General features: G+C 35.3%; 1 protein-coding gene across 4 annotated transcripts; it reads left to right on the top strand.

The window, feature by feature from the left end:
* Positions 1-283: 283 nt before the first annotated feature.
* Positions 284-18,374, top strand: LOC132104227 (proto-oncogene tyrosine-protein kinase Yrk-like). 4 transcript variants are annotated; one of them, XM_059509538.1, is made up of 14 exons: positions 284-467; positions 7,818-7,854; positions 8,831-9,093; positions 9,180-9,282; positions 9,476-9,574; positions 9,657-9,760; positions 11,663-11,812; positions 13,213-13,377; positions 13,951-14,106; positions 14,692-14,871; positions 15,400-15,476; positions 16,124-16,277; positions 16,566-16,697; positions 16,928-18,374. In XM_059509538.1, the coding sequence occupies exons 3-14, from the start codon at positions 8,883-8,885 to the stop codon at positions 17,134-17,136; spliced, it is 1,740 nt and encodes a 579-aa protein (XP_059365521.1). In that variant the 5' UTR covers positions 284-467; positions 7,818-7,854; positions 8,831-8,882; the 3' UTR covers positions 17,137-18,374. The 4 variants fall into 4 exon arrangements, with proteins under 4 accessions (XP_059365521.1, XP_059365519.1, XP_059365518.1 ...); XM_059509536.1 differs by lacking the exon at positions 13,951-14,106 and having other exon boundaries at positions 285-467; positions 7,822-7,854; XM_059509535.1 differs by lacking the exon at positions 13,951-14,106 and having other exon boundaries at positions 286-467.
* The last annotated feature ends 1,242 nt before the right edge of the window (positions 18,375-19,616 follow it).

Raw genomic sequence — 19,616 nt, 5'->3', positions numbered from 1 at the left:
TGGGTACCTGATAGTATAAAGTCTGAATATTTTATCGCATTAATATGTTTGCTGCAGTTAATTAGCGTTTGTTTTTTAATAAGAAAATGCCAGCTGGTGTTAGTAGCCTCCATAAAACGGACTAAAATATTATTGCAGTTGTTGATATGAGTCAAGTCATGACTCATGACCGAAATGTTAAGGTGGTAAAACCTCACTACCGTTTGAAGCATTTAGCAAACAAAAATAATTTCCCGGAAATAACTTAAATATTTAGAACTGTGCAGCTCTGAGCAGAGAGGAGGAGCGCGTCGCCTGGCGCGGAGTGCGCGCGGAATTCAGCCCTTCCGGACACCACAGCGCGCGACTCGAGCGAGCGCATCGGCGGCCGGCTGAGCGCCGCACGGACACTTGCGTCTGTCTGTTGTTCATTTCAATTCACACTGTCCTGCCTGAACCACCTCTGTCACTGTTAGAAATTCATAAAGGTAGGAATGATTTACTCTTGCTTACGCGTTTTACCTACTAACAGTTACTTTTTAATAAGAAGTTGATATGAATAAAAACAATATTTTTACTCAAGTACCAAATGTCAGTGGCAGGTTCATATAAGAGGGTCTATGAGAAATTAACTTGTTTTGTGACATCCTTTACTCACAGATGTGAGTGAAAACGGGAATAAATGCTTTGTTTAGTGATGCGTTTAAGCTTTCAGTTGTTTAATTGGTGTTTGTATATATATATATTATACTAAATGATATTATACTAAATGATTTTCAAACGTGCAGTGAATGGTTAAATTGGTTTAGATGGTGGAAGTTGTTAGTTCCTTTATGGAGTCTGTTGACTACTCTGTCTACACAACCGAGAGGTAAAGAAGGCCATAAGACTGTATAAAAACGGTCGAGACATTGTGAGAGGTGAAAGTGAGCGCTGAGGTGATCTGAAACCTTTAATTGAGTTGTAGGAGCAAAGGATTCGGCAGCAGGTGCACTGAATTTTCTTTGCAGTGCACTGCGGTCTTTACTCACCTTTTGCTGTTTGCGTTAAGCAACCAATTTGTATATGACTAAAACTGTGTGAATGAACTAAATAAGATGCAAGATAATGAGAACAGAAAAATGAGAAGTTTGCTGCTGTGGTTTCAGAGCTTCAGTCTCTGGCGTTATGTCTTGATGCATGTGCTGTTTATCTGTGCATATTGGCTGCTTTTCTGCCTAATTGTCTTGTATTAGTCTTTTCTCATAGAGAGTTTGTTATACTGTTTTTGTCATTTTGATTCAATGGTTCATTTCTTTAATTTTGGTGTGTGTTGAGGACTACATCAAGCACCTCCCTCTCCAGTTTGGCAATCTAAAGAAAAATAGCAAAGGAAAGACTGGATTGATGTGAATCTTGAGCGCTTTTGCTGTTGAACTCCTTTCGTAACCAGTGTAACTGTCATTTAAAATCATCATTGGTTTGGTTAATTAAATCAAATAGCAGTGAGTTTATCCTAGAATGAAAAACAGAATGGAATGTCTCTAGGTCTAGATTAGGCCTCAGGCTTCATCACTTCCTGTTCTGTACAAGGTCACTTCCTGGCTGCTCACTTCTGGCGCTATTGGAGGAAGTGGGTGCGGCTGTCCGGTAAAACTGGCCAAAATGCAAGATGGCAAAACTAAGTTAAGTCTGATACACATTTAAGCACTTTTGTGAAGAGCTCAGTACTTTCGCGTCACCTGTTGTTTTCATGCAGGACGATTATAAGAAAAAGATAAATAAACTTTGCTAAATTAATTACATTGCATGCAAAAGTTTCTTGTCTGTTAGGGTCTGTCTGACATTAATTCAGTTCAATCAGGTGAATTTCAAAACCTTCCTTTTAAGTAGTAAATTGGAAGGCCACAACTGGATTCATTAGAAAGAAGCGACTGAGTTTTCAGAAAAAAGTATGCACATTTTGTTTTTCATATGCATCAAGGCTAGAATACTGGCTGTTCGTGGAATCTCACTTTGGAGGAAATTGACATCATGTGGAAAAAGGAAGTAGCTGTGTTTGTGACACCTGACTTACTGTTCCCAGGACACACTTTGCTATTGTCCTCCTTCTCTCGCCCTCATTACCGCTTTATCTCTCTGTTATCTAATTTTGGTCTTGTATGTGTGTGTCTGTCTAATGTATAGGTTTGTCTAGAGGCTCATATTTGTCTACTTGCATGCACTGTATGTATGTTTCTTGTTTATTAGTTCAGAGAGTGTCCAACGTTTTTGTGTATATGAGTGTGTATGTGTGTGTGAGAGAGAGAGCGAGAGTGGATTGCAGTGTGACAAATTGTTTCCCGGTGTCCTATCAGAGTAGGAGAAGTGGGGAAAATGGAAATCAAAGAATGAAGGAGCTGTAAGAAAAAAAAAGGATGCTAAAGCCTGTTGTGTTGGGCAACCTGTGGTGTTGTCCTGTCCTGGACCCTGTCATCATGTAAGATGTAGTCTACTTGTTGGGCCTAAAAAAGAGGGGGGCCCAACAATTAAGATGTTGTCTCAGGCCCATGAATTTTAGTGGTCACTCTTTTCAGAATAAAACTCTACAGAATTGAATGTATGTTTATAGTTTATACATGTGTTTATGTGTATTTAGCCACATTTTGTATTACATGTTTTGGTTGCATGTGTAAGTTGTCTTGAAATTTAGTCTAGTAATTGTTTAGTATCTGCTTTTGTAGAGACAATTCTGTGAAGAATGAGGACTCAAAAAAGCGGAAAAATAGAGTCAAAAATGAAGATGTACACACCGTATAACCTAGCCTATACCTGTTACATTGCAAAGAATTAAAAACAAAATAGTTTTTCCAGTATGCCAGTAATTTATTTATTTATTCTTTGCAGAAACAGATGTTGAATGGTTGATAATTTGTTATATTGTCTAAATAAATTGAGCTCAAAATTTTTTTTTATTATTTTTATTAGTTTAATTTACAAGATTTACAATAAATATAGAACAATTTTAAAAGGAAGGGATAGAAAAACATCATACCTTTAACATATATGTATCAAACATATGCTACAGCGTGTACATTTGTATACTTGCACATGCACATCTATATTAACACATATACACCAATATAAATAAATACACCTTTATATACACACGCATATATTTGTTCATTCCTCCACATACATATGTACCATCCCCCAAGGGCACAAAACATTTTTAATGCTACAAGTGAAATCAGACATTACAAAGTTTATAATGTACAGCATGAAAACTGGATATTCATGTTGAAATCTGCAAAAGGTTACATTTAACATTGTTATTACATTATTAGTTTAATGATTAACTTTAAGGGTGTGTTTAACGGCAAATGAAATCAGAATGTATTAACTGAGGAAATGAGCATGTTCAGTTAAACATCCTATATCGACTGTTATTAATAAATAAATAATTTGTAAAATCAGCTGTTAGTGTGTTAACTTGTGTGTTACTCATATATTATACACTTGGTCCGGCAGTAACATGTGCACTTACATTTTGTTTTACTTTGATAAGAAATTAATTAAGAAAGAGAAAGCACAGAGTAATCTTATCCACTAAAAATGTCAAAGGAAAGGTGTGTCCAAGTGTTTGAATGAGATTTCTTCCAGTATGTTGCAATGTGTAAGTGTGAGGGGATGGAAACTGATGAATAGCATAATTTACAGTAGTCTCCATAATTGCTGAACATCTTTGTCCAGCCGCAGTTTCTCACCGTCTTCCTTCCACTTTCCCATGCAGCTATAATCAAAGTAATCTATCGGCCTGTAGTAAGGGCAAAAATATCATATCACAATTTATATATATATATATATATTATTTTGTATTTATTTGTTTATTTATTATTTATTTATAGATTTTTAGGAAAATGACAATTCACGATTCTTTGTCATGTTGGTTTTACTATTTTGCAAGTTGTCTGGGCAGTACAGCCAAACTAATTTCCCTATTTTAAAAACAAAGCCTTACAAGGTAACAAAATATAAAATTAAAAAGAATGGCAGATATTTAGGCCAAAGTGGGCAAAGATAAATTGTCATTATTTTATCTTTGTTATTAAAAATATAAACAAAGATACACATTATAAATACAAGATAATAACTACTTTATTTTTCAGGTACAGCAGGTGTATTTAGCAGTAGCACTCAAGAAACTGAATGAACAAATATAAAAATAAAACATTATATATACTTCACTGTAAAAATTACACATTGATTCTTATTAAAGCAAAAGTTTTTCAGTCAAGAGCAGTGAGTGATTTTTCTCTGTGTTTTGTTGTATGTATTATTAATATTGTGATTGTTCACCCAAAAACTTGTTTTAAACCTGAATGAGTTTCTTTTTTCTGTTTAAGTTGTTTTGAAGAATGTGGGTAACCACACTGTTGCCAGTCCCCAGTTACTTCCATAGTTTTTTTTCCTACTATCAAAGTGGGAACGAGCAATAAAATGTTTTGTTACCAACATTTTTCAATATATCTTCTATTGTGTTCAGCACAAGAAATTAAGACAGGTTTGGGACAACATGAGTGTGTAAATAATGACAGAATTAAATTTTTTGGCTGAACTATCCCTTTAATGACATGTGGCAGCGTGTTTAGTGCTATTAGTCTGAGGTCATTTTAAGACCTAAACGTATCTAATATACAGGCACGCATCCAATTTTCTCTCACCTGTTTACTTTCCTTTAGACATAATTAACTGTGGTTGTGTAAACCTTTTGAGCTAGCGCTATCAGATATGAAAGATAACTTATTCTAGTAATCAGGTGTACACACTCAGAAAAAGCACATGTCAGAACAGCATGTGAATGAAATGTTTGACACGCAAGGCTTTAAAGCACATGCAAAGAATGTACTTTTGTGCTTACAAATAAATACAGTGACCCTGAGAGTAACTCCACTTCTGCATTAACATTCGATGTGAATGTATGTCGCGTTACACAGTATATTGAGACAGAGGCGCCAGAACTGCGACTGATAGAATGTCGCTGTAGCACGTTACTACGATATTTCTTCAAAAGCAGATCATGGAGACATTTTAATCGTCAATGATCCATCTAGAAAGATGATGCAACACTCATTACACAACCTGAATACATGTTCATGAGGTTCGTTTCAGTTGTGATCTGATTAGGTGTTTTGCTTACAAACTAGATGGTCTTCTGCATTTGCTGTTGGTAAGCCCTCAAACCCTCAAATGCAACTTCCTCTTATCGACACAGCTGTAAATGCGACAGTTGGTGAGAATGTGAGAGCACTATGACATTTTGACACATATCGATTGCTAGTGTGCAGCCTAGGGTACTTTTACATTAAGTTTTCATAACCTTCCAATTATATTTTATAGTTTTCTATTTTCTATTTCTATTTGTTGTTGGATAACGAGACTTTATCACATTACTTTTTTTTTTTTTTTTTAGTTTGCGTTGTGACTGATAGTGCTAATGCATGTGTTAAACCTCTTTTAGAAAAAAGTGTGGCGTCTGTGTTCTCTGGTATAGAATATATTTAAACACTGAAAGTAAACTCATCTCTTCACTTCTGTTAAAATGGCTTCCATTGAAAAGAGTGAATAATACAACAAGAGAAGAAATGTCATTTGGCTTCCTCTTTTTTTTTTATCTAGATTGTTTCTCCTACACTGATCTAAGATCAAACAGAGAGAAAGTTAAGGTCTACTGCTTCTCAGATATTTCTCCTGAGAAAAAGACCCCAGTAATCTAATGTGTATTCATTTAGAAGAGATCTCAACAACATCTGGGCTCAGAAGATAGCAAAGTTTGCAATGAAGGCCAGCTTCACACTAGAGCTTTCAGTGCAGACCCATGTCCATTTGACTTTACATTTCAGTTTGTTAAAAAAGTGATGATTGTAAAACCTAGGTATGGTTCATGTGACCTATAATGCAGTTTCCAATTGGAATAAAAATCTCACTAACTTATTGATGGCACAATTTGCATCTGTTCATGCTCCATCTAGCACTTATTATTGTGCATTATGTCGCGGCTTGTCTTTGCCTTTGGAGAGCATATTGCATCCTTCTCATCTGTTATTATGCACCCGCAACATATAAGCACAAGTACTATACTGTTTGAGATGTAGTGGTGAAGAGAGAAATGCTTCAGTAAGACAATGGGTTCTCTTAAACATTCACCTAGCTACTGTGGCAAACAGATACCACTAATACTCAGAGTTGTATGCTGTCAGAAAAAAATGAATGTGCTGAAATTGTACCTTCAGGGGTACAACAGCTTGACACAGGGGTAGTAGCCTTAAGGGAACAATTCTGTACTTTATCTACCCCTAAAATGGGTATATTAGTACCTTAGAGTAGTAATACTCTAAGTATTTCTTTACGACTTTAAGGGGTACATTTTAGGTACAAAGATATCCTATGTACTAGTGGAAAGCTGGTTTTTATGCACTATTTAAGCTTGATTGCAAAATCGTTTCTCTCCCTGTATTTCCAGTTGTTAAAACCTAAAGAAAACTCTATAAACAGGAGCTGGTTTTCATTGCTTACACACATACTCATTTGCTTTAATTCACTTGTCAACAGGTAGTCTTTTTTGTGGTCAGCTGTCTAATGAGGCCGTTATTTGTTCAGTCCTTTCCAACAAGCATTTAATATTTCAAAATCGGTCAGGACTTTTTCATTACTCACCTTTTCAATTCCTAGACTATCAGTGCAGATCGAATTACACATGATTATCTGAACAGAAAATAAGATATGAACACAAGCCGTTGTTTTTATTTGATGTGTTCTTTACCATTACTTAATAGTTTATTAATTGTAATTAGGGCTGCACAATTATGAAAAAAATCATAATTGTCAATTACTCCCTTGAAATTGTAATTGCGATTATTAATTATGATTATCACAATTTAAATTTGAATGATATTTATACCATTGTTCGATGCAACTGCTTGCCTTATTTTTATATATGAAAATAAACAAAGAAAAACTTTTAGTGCTTTTCTATAATATTACGCCTCAAATGTCAGATTGTTTTTTTCTTTAAATTATAAAAAAAGTAAAAATATGAATGGTATTATAATGTTATACTAAAACTAAAATTTAAATAATGGTGAAAACCCTTAAGTACCGCTTTGAACGTAATTGTGGCATTCATAATTGTAATCACGATTAGAAATTAAATAAATTGTGCAGCCCTAATTGTAATTCTGCATATAGATAGGCTGAAGATATGAATGGGACAACAGGCTTGTGGAATCATGGGAAATTCTTGAAGAGACATGATAAAAATGGAAACAATAAGCGTGGGTGGTGAACAGTTCTGTATTGTTTTCTCCAGCAAAAATGATACACAGCTATTGAAAAGAAAGCTTGTGATTGTTGATTTGTTAAGCATTATGTCTGATGGGATGTTTATGTGTATCTTAGAGTAAGTTTGGTATATTTTCATGAGGTAGAGAGAAAAGCATGGATTGGGCAGATTGTATGAGGGGTGGAGTGTTATGTGTTGTTAATGTGTTGCCCCTTCGCAGCTGGACCCTCTCCCCTCTCAGCAGGAAATGAGAGGGAGGCTTTAGTGGGGGGGACAGGAAACGCTCGCAAAACTGGCATCCTGTTGATCCAATGATGGTCAGTCAGATAGAAACAGCTTTATACAATGAAAGAGTGGACATTGCACACACACGTACATTTTCAAGGGGAATTTTAACAGAGAACTTCCCTTTCTCTAGACGGGAAAGAAAGAGGAAGTAACACTTTTTAATTGAATGTGTTAAATTAAACATAAAGTCATTTTAAATGCATTGTGTCTTTTGTTTTCTTGCTCTCTCCTTCTTTCTCTTTCTTCCCAGGAAGATGGTGTGTATGGAAAGCTGATGTGAGGATCTGGTGAGAGCCGAATCTAATTATATACACTACCATAGTTCATTCATTACATTTACACAGCGACAGCTGAGAGAAACAGTAGAAAAGCTTCTCAACATTGACAAACTACATCATTATCATACAGAGACCCCAAAATCAAATTGAACACTAGGGCTAGGGCTTCACGATCAATAACTAAAATCATGCTTTTTGGCAACACAGCATGCACAAACCATCTTCCTAAACTTATGAAAAGTGCTTATAAATCAGCTATTGTCAACAAAGGAGAAGCTTTAAAGCAGTGGGCTCAATCTCAGTTCCCGGAGGGCCGCAGCCCTGCAGAATTTAGTTCCAACCCTGTTCCAACACACAAACCATGTAGCTTTCAAATAAGCCTGAAGGACTTGATTAGCTGGATCAGGTGTGTTTAATAAGGGTTGCATCTAAACTGTTGCATCCGGCCCTCCAGGAACTGAATTTGACACCCCTGCTTTAAGATCTCCCTGTGGTTTAAAAGCTAATAAAAGCTTGATGGTTTGAAAGAACGTTTGAAAGCAAAGAAATTAAGACAGCCATAAATATAAGTATTTAAATTTTAAATTTTATTATGGAAATCATTATTATTATTTAAAATATTTTTTTTTATTTAACAGTGAAATGTTATAGTATTACAATAGTAATAAATGTTTAATGCTTATTTAACTTATTTATGTTTGTATTTAGTTGTTATTATTATTATTACTATTGATATGTAATCACAACGTTTTAAGTCAAATTATGCAGCCTTACAAACAAGCACAGCAAACTTGGAGCTTTTTTAAATCACATTTTTAATCGCAATCAAAATTGTTATCAGAAAAATCACAATTCGATTTTTTTTTATTGTGCAATCCTAACTTAAGCCATACCTTAAAAACAATGTCATTGCATTAAATATCAAGTAACTTACTCAATACTACTGTACCTAATTATTTCCTCTTTATCTTGTTTCTGTGGGAAGAACCTCTGTTTCCAGGGTGATGAGCTGTGTGCTTTAAAAAATATTGAATATTATGGGCTGTATTTGCTGTAAGCAGAGGAAGGCCAGTAAAGCTGTGTCAAATTCCAACTCGTGTGACACAGGCTTTGGGACCCAGGCATCAGAACCCTCCCGTTACATCGTCGATCCCACTTTTAGCACTGGGTTGATCCCAAACTTTAATGATTTTCCAAACTCTGTTCCCTCATCCACTCTCAACCCGTCCCGCCCAGCCCCTATCACAGGTGTGTAAAAGTGTGTGCTGAGATGTGATTTTCAGTGTTGTTTACTTCCCTTACTGAAACCAGATATTTTTTGCATGTTTGTTCAGGGGGTGGTGTAACGCTCTTTATAGCTCTTTATGACTATGATGCCCGTACAGAGGATGACCTGAGCTTCCAGAAAGGAGAAAAGTTCCATATTATCAACAATACGTGAGTTCAAAGCAGGACGGTTCTAATAAGATTCACAGTGTTTTAAAACCACAAATACCAGGCGTATCTTCCTTTTTTATCTTACTTCTCTGTCTGTTGTTCTCCTTGTCCCTCTTTCTGTCTCAGTTCCTTTTTCCTCATCTGTTTATACCACTTTTTGATATGTCTTTCTCTGTCCCCTTTCCCTCCACAGCGAGGGTGACTGGTGGGAGGCTCGTTCTCTAGACACAGGGAAGTCTGGGTACATTCCTAGTAACTATGTGGCCCCTGTGGACTCCATACAAGCTGAGGAGTGAGTTACATGTGAACATGCCATTTCAGCAATTACATTATATGCAAGCTTTAAAGTACATTGTTGGTGTTTGTCCATGCAGGTGGTATTTTGGGAAGATGGGCCGGAAGGATGCAGAACGACAGTTGTTAGCAGAGAACAATCCTAGAGGGACATTCTTAATACGAGAGAGCGAGACAACAAAAGGTTAATGATTTTAAAATTAATTTATCAGTATATACGCTACCAGTGAAACGTTTTTTGAACAGTAAGATTTGTAATGTTTTTTTAAAGACTTCTCTTTGGCTCACCCAAGCCTGCAAAAGCAGTAATATTGTGAAATATTTGTACTATTTAAAAGAACTGCTTTCTTTTTGAATATATTTTTAAAATGTTATTTATTCCTGTGATTTTAAAGCTGAATTTTCAGCAGCCATTATCCAGTCTTCAGTGTCACATGGTCCTTCAGAAATCATTCTAATATTCTGATTTGCTGCTCCGAAAACATTTATTATTATTGTTGCTATTATTAATATTGAAAACAGTTGAGTATTTTTTTAGGATTCTTTGATGAATAGAAAGATCCAAAGATCAGCATTTATCTGAAATAAAATGCTTTTCTTAAATTATACACAGACATGATAGAAATTAATACTTTTATTTAGCAAGGATGCTTTGAATTAATCAAAAGTGATGTTATCATAACATTTATAATGGTACAAAATATTTGTATTTCAAATAAATGCTGTTCTTCTGAACTTTCTATTCAGCAAAGAAACCTGAAAAAATTATACTCTGCTGTTTTCAACATAATAATAATAATATGATTACAATAATGATATGAAAATGTTTTTTGAGCAGCAAATCTGAATATAAGAATGATTTCTGAAGGAACATGTGACACTGAAGACTGGAGTAATGATGCTGAAAATGCAGCTTTGTAATTGCAAGATTACATTTTAAAATATATTCAAATAGAAAGCAGTTTTTTTAATAGTAAAAATATTTCACAATATTACTGATTTTGCTGTATTTTGGATTAAATAAATGCAGGCTTGCTGAGCAGAATATAATTCTTTAAAAAACCTCTTGATCTTAAAAAAAACATTTGACTTGTACTGTGTATTTACATTTTGTGCTCTGTAGAGCCTCTGAAATCAAATCATATATGTAATATTATTTAGTATTGTGATTAATCGAATTTTTTTGTAGCTAACATTTTATTCATTTTTTAAGGAAAGAAAAAATATTTGTGCAATTTTTGGATTCAGCAGTTTGTGTAAATGGAAAATATATGTGCTTAAATGCTACTGTTCAAAAGATTGGGGTTAGTATACATAATTTTATTCAGCAAGGATATTTTAAATTGATCAAAAGTAACAGTACAGGTTTTTACTGTTGCAAAAGATTTCTATTTCAAATAAATGTTTTTTTTTTACTTTACATTCATCAAATAATTTAATATATTTACTATAATTAATAACTTAAAACTATATTTAAATAGAAAACCGCTGTATTAAGCTGTAATAATGTTTCACAGTGTTGCTGTTTTTACTGTATTATTGATAAAATAAATGCAGCCTTAGTGAGCATGAGAGACTTCTTTCAAAAGCAATCTTAAAAAAAATGAACTTGCCAACCCCAGCTTTTGATCAGCAAATGAAGGTGTCAACAGTGTTTTAAAATGAACTGTTAAATATATTTAATTAATCCCATGAATTAAAATTGATAGCCTACAATTAGTGTGTAGAAAAACATCTAGTATACAGAATTTCTCTTACAGTGCCATTCCGTGCAACAATAGGGAACATGCAAGGAAAGCTGAAAAAAAGAAAAAAGAAAAGCTGTTGCGATCCAGTACAATTATGGTGCTCATTACTGTACAATAATGGAGGTTCTGCACTTCTAATAGAAGCCCTGAACCAGAAATTTAAACAAGATGACACAACAATAACTAAATGCCATTGCAGTTGTTTGGTGCTGACTAAAAAGTGATTCATTCATTCATTCTTTCTGGAAATTTGTATTAATTAAATTGGTTTTAAATACATTGAATTTGTCTCACCAACAAATTCAAACATTTGAGAGCATCTTTTCACCTCTCTTTAGGAGCATACTCTTTGTCTATCAGAGACTGGGATGATGCAAAGGGCGATCATGTCAAGCACTATAAAATTAGGAAGCTGGACAATGGTGGTTATTACATCACAACAAGGACACAGTTTGATACCGTCCCGGAGCTGGTGGTGCATTATACAGGTCAGTGCAATACATGTAAACCTCTCCCTTAACATTACAAATGCATGACAGTACATTTTAAACTTTTTTTTTTTAATATATAGGTTTTGTCTATATTGAAGAATTTCTTCAGAACGAAGCATTGTTTATTGGCTTTTTATGTGACGTGTTAATATTTACTGTGAATAAAGTTATCAGCAGGTCAGTTTATCTTTTTCATCTTCATTTCCTCTTTTGTCGCTCAAATGACTTCTCTGCTTTGTCCGAGTGCATCATTTTTATCAGTTCTGTTACTCAACCTGTCGCTCTGGTGCTATCGGGCTTCCTGTTTGACTGTTATTGTTGAATCTATTTGGTCACACACCCCCACATGCACATATATTCTCATGAATATAAGTAGGTTCTTCTCAGATAGACCACTTCATCAGTAAAACTAAAATAGGGCCACCTACCAGCCCTAATACGAGGCAAACCATTACCGTAGAACAGTTACTTTCAGTTTTAAGTTCTAAATATTTTTTATTAGTTTGTACTAATCTAAACATGTAATTCCACACGTTTACTAATAAAATTTTACCAGAGTGATGGTTTATTTGAAATGGAGTAGTGCTGATCGCTAGCTATTAAGTTAGACTGAACACTAGCGTACACTGATGTACACTACCGTTCGAAAGTTTGTGGTCAGTAAGACACACTGGATTTAACTAAAGTTACAGCAAATACATTGATATTTCAGATAAATGATGTTCTTTTGAAATTTCTGTTCATCAGATAATTGTGAAAAAATATATTGCTGTTTCTTGAGCAGCAAATTAGAATGTTAGAATGGGGAAGGAACGAGGAAGGAACACTGGAGGAAGAAATTTCATGTTAATATCTATTCTATAATAATATTTTACAATATTACTGTTTCACTGTATTTGTGATCAGATAAATGCAGCCTTGGTGAGACATCTTTCAAAGACGTAATAAAATTTAACTGAACCAAACTTTCGAACAGTAGTGTAGTGTGAGACCATAAAAACACCACCGCAAATTTATGTTAACACAATCAGTGTTTACTTTGTGTCTTTATACTATAATAATAATTACTATTATTATTATATTTTATAGAATTGTAATTCTTACTATAAAATAATACATAAAATTTAACATCCTTTAGCATGACTAGACACAGCAACAGTGGTGATATCCGTCATGCTAAAGACTATCAGTGATCTCTGTCTCCCTCTGCTGAGTGAATATGTATCATTCCGGTTTTTCATGCAAATGTTTGCTTGTGAGTGCTAATTTGATTTGATCTGGGCAGCATTTTGTGTTTTGTAAATATTTGTTTTATATAGTCTGCTTTTTGTGTCTTCTTTGCATTTCTGTCTCCTCGTTTTCTATCTGTCCTTCTTTTTCCTTACTCTGTTCTTTAGAGCGTGCGGCAGGGCTGTGCTGCCGTTTGATTGGCAGCTGTAGGCGGGGCATGCCAAAGCTGGCTGACCTGTCAGTGAAGACTAAGGATGTCTGGGAGATTCCCAGGGAGTCACTTCAGCTCATTAAAAAACTGGGCAATGGCCAGTTTGGTGAAGTGTGGATGGGTAGGAACCACAAAAAGCATGGGAACATGTTGCAGGAAGGAGGGAACAAATCTTGCACACCTTGCCCATCCTGCCTGTGGTACAAAGCCTTGCAATTATATTAAATCTCTTAAACAGAGAATTCATGCAAAAAGTAAAATTCTGTCATCATTTACTTGCCATCATGTCACCTTTATTTCTCCTGTGAAACACAAAAGTTTTGGTTACTTTTGACTTGTATGGATTGGTATGAACAAAAAAAGAATAATCATAATTAAAATGTCTTCTGTTATGTTCCACAGAAGAAAGAAAGTCACAAGAGGGTAAAACAAAAAGTAAAAATTATTCTCTCAGTATAAGGCAACTGTCATCTGTGTATTTCTGTAAACAAAAAAAAGAATTCTAATAATTTTACAATTAAAATGTTTTGGAAGACTTCCATTGTAGTAAACTGTGAAAAGTATTTTGCAAGGCGATGAAGATGAAAGAATGGAGGTCAGGGAAATAATGTAAAGGCTGTGCTGTTTTTGTTCTCTCCTTCTGGTCCTTCTAACATTGCATGCCCCTCTTTCTCTCTTTCAACACCCTCAACAGGTAGTAATGATGGTTTATGTTGCTACTTGACTAAAGCCTGTCCAAATGCCACGCCCCAAACAATGGGTTTAGGACGGGATGCCTGGGAGATCGCCCGGGATACATTGAAGCTCAACAGGAAGTTGGGTCAGGGTTGTTTTGGCGACGTCTGGATGGGTGAGAGGGATACAATGATACCCAGTGTGGATGTCCATGTCAGCATTTGCTAATGTTGCAGCCAATATTTCCAAAAGATGCACCAGCCTTCTTTGCGACTTTAGCATGTTTTCCTATGTCTGTTTCAATCCATGATTGTCTCCATTTTTTCTCAAATTTGGTCAGTGTCGTCATAATGAAAGGGAATATGAAAACGTGTCCTTTTGTGGGCTGAACATCCCAAATGCTTAAAGCACAAATGCTGTGTTTGACCCTGCTTTGCCAAGCAGCAGTCTATGGATCTGAACTTTCAGCTAATCGCCAATATAGCACTGCGTCAGCTAAACCTTAATAGCATTTTAGCACTGTGTCGATGTTCATTGTGACATTAAAAATGCAACAGCACAGTCGCATAAATAAAAAAAAATCAAAGTTCAGCTTTTTCCCAGGAGCCGAGTATTGTGTTGTCTGCAGCAATCCTAGCTTCCTGTTGCTTTGGTGTGTGGCCATATTCCATGTTTCTATTTATCTCCTTCTTTCATCCCTTAAACTTTGCCACGTTCAAATGGCTCTTCCGACTGTGTCTGACACCGTATCTGTGGATAGGCATGTGGAATGGCACAACTAAAGTTGCTGTGAAGACCCTGAAGCCAGGCACCATGTCTCCAGAGGCCTTCCTGGATGAGGCCCAGATCATGAAGCGGCTCCGTCATGATAAACTGGTACAGCTGTATGCCGTGGTGTCTGAGGAGCCCATCTACATCATCACTGAGTTCATGACTCAAGGTATGGACAATAATGAGAATGTTGTCTGTTTGTGGTTGGTACATTTTTTTGTGAAAGAAGTCCCTTATGCTCACATAGGCTGCATTTACTTTATTAAACAGCAAAAACAGTCATTTATTTTGTGAAACATTATTGTCTATTATCTATTTGAAAATATTTCAATATAAAAATGTAATTTATGCCTGGGATGGCAAAGGTGAATTTTCAGCAGCCTTTGCTCCAGTCTTCATTGCCACGTGATCCTTCAGAAGTAATGCTAATATTCTGATTTGGTTTTCAAGATTTTTTTTTTCGGGATCATTTGATTGATAGAAAAATCAATTAAAAATGTTTTTTCTTTACTGTCACTTATGATCAATTTAATGAATCCTTGCTAAATAAATGTTTTCGTTTCTTTAAAAAAAAACTTGCCGACTCCAAATTATTGAAAAATAATGTGTTTTTATTTATATAAATATTACAAAAATAATTTAAATAATTAATATAAAGGAATGTATAAATTTTTGTCTCGATTGTTCGGTGATTTAGGAAGCTTGTTGGACTTCTTGAAAGATGGAGATGGCAGAAATCTAAAATTGCCTCAACTTGTGGATATGGCAGCCCAGGTAAAGCTTCTAAGTCAAAAAATATCTAGCAAACTTTTATTATCCATTACTGGGACAATCCTCCAGAAACATTAAATGGTTTAGGTCAGAGCCAAGGAACATTTCTTGTTTAGAACAATACCTGAACAACTCAATCTTATGAGCTGGTGTTCTGTCTAGTGAACCAAAAAAATAAAAATACTGTAAAATACAATACAAAGGGATGTACATATTTCTAAGTATTTCTAAAAAACAAACAGCTCGAACAGTGTACTGCGATTCTCTAATGAATGACTCTTCAGTCCATGGTTTTTAGTGAATCAAAAAATATTCAGCATATCCAGAATCATTCCCATCTCTAGAAATGGTAATATATCAGGATCAAGGCCACAGTAGATCTTCAGATCCTGCACTGGTTAAAGATTCAACCTGCAGGATTTATATTAGTATAAAATGTACACAACCGGTTATAAGAGAACTACATTACATTACACAGCCATTCTGCACAGGGTCATTCACCCTTAAATCTTTGAACTATAGAAGAAATCAGACACTTGTGCCAATCCTTCAGATAAGCTCTAAGAAGCATCTTGAGAGCATGTCTTTATTCAAACTAATATCAATCTCCCTTCTTAGTATTGTGATGAAAGTGCTTTTATTTCTTCTAGATTGCTGCAGGCATGGCCTATATTGAACGGATGAACTACATCCACAGAGACCTGCGAGCTGCCAATATCCTGGTTGGAGACGGTCTGGTCTGTAAGATTGCAGACTTTGGGCTGGCCAGACTCATCGAGGACAATGAGTACACAGCTAGACAAGGTCATTCACAATCTGTGACCCAAACTTGATCTTAATCTACTTAATCTACTACCTCTTTTGTTTAATACTATAAAATGTTATTTATCTCTTCCTTTGCCTCTACTCAATTTCATTCCAGTTCATTTTGTTCTCATTTTAATTTTACAGCACTATAGTTTTCATCTTTCATTACTCTATTTTGGGCTGCTGTTTCTCAGTACTTCAGTTCAGCACTTTCTATTAGATCTGTAATTCTTATAAATCATTATTAAAGGTGCTGAACTCATTGTCTTGATTATCGTATTATAGGAGCAAAGTTTCCGATAAAGTGGACTGCCCCAGAGGCTGCTCTTTATGGTAAATTTACCATCAAATCAGATGTGTGGTCTTTTGGGATCCTGTTGACTGAGCTCATCACCAAGGGCCGAGTGCCTTACCCAGGTGTGTCCTCGCTATTATTTAGTTCAACCTTTAGTGATCAACAGTCTATATTTTACGAAGGTTAAGCACATAATTTGTTTGAAAGCACTTTAATTTGTTAAATCATAATAAATATTAAAAAAAGGTTTATTTTATGGTCTTTTTATCGTATTAATGGAAAGAGCCATGTGGATCACCTGTTGCAGTACAAATGTGTTTATTTTTTTTTCTCTGTATATTAATTTGCATAGGGATGAACAACAGAGAGGTTCTGGAGCAGGTGGAGCGTGGATATCGAATGCCGGTTCCGCAGGGCTGTCCAGCATCTCTGCATGAGTTGATGCTGCAGTGCTGGCGGAAGGATCCTGACGAGAGGCACACCTTTGAGTACCTCCAGGGCTTCCTGGAGGACTACTTTACTGCTACTGAACCCCAATACCAGCCTGGAGAAAACCTATGATAGATGCATATACACCTAAGGGCATTAGCGCAATATATCCTTCAGGAAAGATGCAGTTGCCTTCACTTTCTGTCACAATACCTTCATAAACTGATGGCCCTGCAATCACAAGCTCCAAATGAGCATGCTTTAGTGCAATTCCTCATTCTGTGCTTTAACTTGAGCGCTTCAAACTAAAAAGAAACTTTCCAAGATACTGCTCTCAAACTGCAAGATTGGGTCACTTAAGTCTGAACTAATCCATTGATCAATGTTAATATTGGTTCTTTTAACTTAAAATACAACAGCGCATATTAATACAGCATATTAATACTTAATCTCTCCGTTAAGCAGTAGCAATTAGTTACCTATTCAATCATATTAATATATCCACCACTGTATTTGTATGTTCTGTCACTTGTAGACTATTCAAGTCATTTCTAATGAAGTTATTCTAGCAAAGAGAACATTTTGCTCTGATATACAGGTGGAACAGAAAATCTCTACAAGACATTCAACAGTGACCTGGATAACTGAGATTTTTTTTTTAAATTTGTTGTATGTTTTCTGATTAATGTGATATACAGGCCGAAACTCCAATCAGAGAAAGCTCAAAAGCATGGCTACACGAACCCTTTTTTAACATGTGATTCAGCTTCTGAATGTGTATATTTGAATGTAACAATTCAGTATTTCTTCTTTTGTCTGGCAAAAGTAAATTGAATGCCAAAAATGAAGTCTTGAAATATCAGTGTATACATCTCAATGCACAGCTGAACAGGATGTGCCTTAAAATGTGTTTATCGTCTTACATTTGTTTCTCTATGCCGTGTTCTCTTAGCTAGTCGTGTTATTGTTTTATAATAATCCTTTTTTGTTTAACTTTTAAGTTTTACTTTGAAGCTAACAATCTTGTATTATCATATTGGAGAGTAATTATGTTGTATAATAGTGGGCTTTATTGTGGTTTTAAAGACACGGTATTGACATTCAGAAAAAAAAAATCATTCAGAGCTGTCTTTTAAAATGAGAAGCAAAACTGTTTTTATTATTATGATTATTATATTGATTCCTGCATTTTACACTGTATTTTACCTTTGACATCATATCTCAATGATTTGGATTATAATTTAAATCTGTACCTTTATTCAGGGCTAGTGATATTCTACAGGGATAGACTGTAACGCTGAACTGAAGAATGTGTATTACAGTTATGTAATGTTTGTGCCATTTTATTATACTGAGCTTACTGAACTGAACCCATGCGTCTAACAAGTTTATTTTACTCTGCATGCACATCACACACTCTTGCAGAATGCTCTAACCTTTACTTGTATAGTGCTTTATGCAGTCTTTATACAATATAGATGGTTTTAAAGCAGCTTCAGCAATAAACAGAAAATAACAGAATCAAGGATGCAACAGGCAAATCCAAATTCTGCTGTGAAGAATCTCAAATAAACACAAGTGTGCTTCAAAGACAGAGATGAATGCTCAGTTGCTGAAGGCTGCATTCATGTGCTCTCCAGTTTACTGTCCACAAGATGGCAGAAGAACCATAATGTGGAGTCTGGGAGATGTGCAGGGTTTTTAGTATGCTGTATTGGTTTATTAATTATCCTGCTGGGGTTTGTAGTCATGATGGTACATTCCGTACCTCCACTGAGCTGGCACTTTGTTCTTGCTGCAGATTTGAGTTTTACGTTTATAAATGAAACAGCTTGTTGCATCTACATTTTGCTGCAGCAGGATAGCGTGTTCCACTACAGCCCTGGGGATGTGTGTGTTGATTAATTTCTAGCACATTTCAGCATTCATCGGTTTATAAAAATCAGATGTTACAAAAAAAAAAGGAATATAGGTGGAGGAGCAGGAACTTCAGATATGCATATTAATGTAGGTTGACTTTGTTTTGAGCTGAATATGTTCTTGCAGTCTGTTTTTAGATTTTAGCCTGTTTATTCTTTATTTAGAATACACATCTATTAAGTTAACACTTCTTGCCAAAGTAATTTAATTCTGTCTCTTATTTTATTTTTATTAAATTACATTTGCACAGAGACACTTTTAAACATCTACCCCTGTTTTATAGTGAGATACCAAATGTAATATTCTTCCAACATATGAAGCTCATTTTCCCTAACCTGTATCAAAATACTATCATTGTGTGTGAGCCTATATGATGCTATAATCAAAACAGCGGAGTTCTCTGTGGGCCCACCGGGTGCTGTAGGAACAGCCCAAATGAATACATCAATGCAATCAAATAAAACTGCAATTAGTCACAGTGTGGTGTTAGTGCGGTCTGTATTAGGACAGCCAAAGAATATATACAATTCTCCAAAACCAGTTTTTTTTAATGGTAAAGGGAAGGTTGAAAGAGCTTTGGCCATGAAAGTCTTTTTGAAGAAAATTTGATTACTGGAGGGCAGGGCAGAGACACTTGGACTGTGCTCTTTGACAATAGATTCAGCTATTATATTATTCACGGCCCACAGTTC

Source organism: Carassius carassius, chromosome 25 (genome assembly GCF_963082965.1).
Source record: "Carassius carassius chromosome 25, fCarCar2.1, whole genome shotgun sequence".
NCBI classification, from domain to species: Eukaryota; Metazoa; Chordata; class Actinopteri; order Cypriniformes; family Cyprinidae; genus Carassius; species Carassius carassius.
Note: the sequence above shows the minus strand (reverse complement) of the source record. Positions and strands in the feature narration are given on the sequence as shown.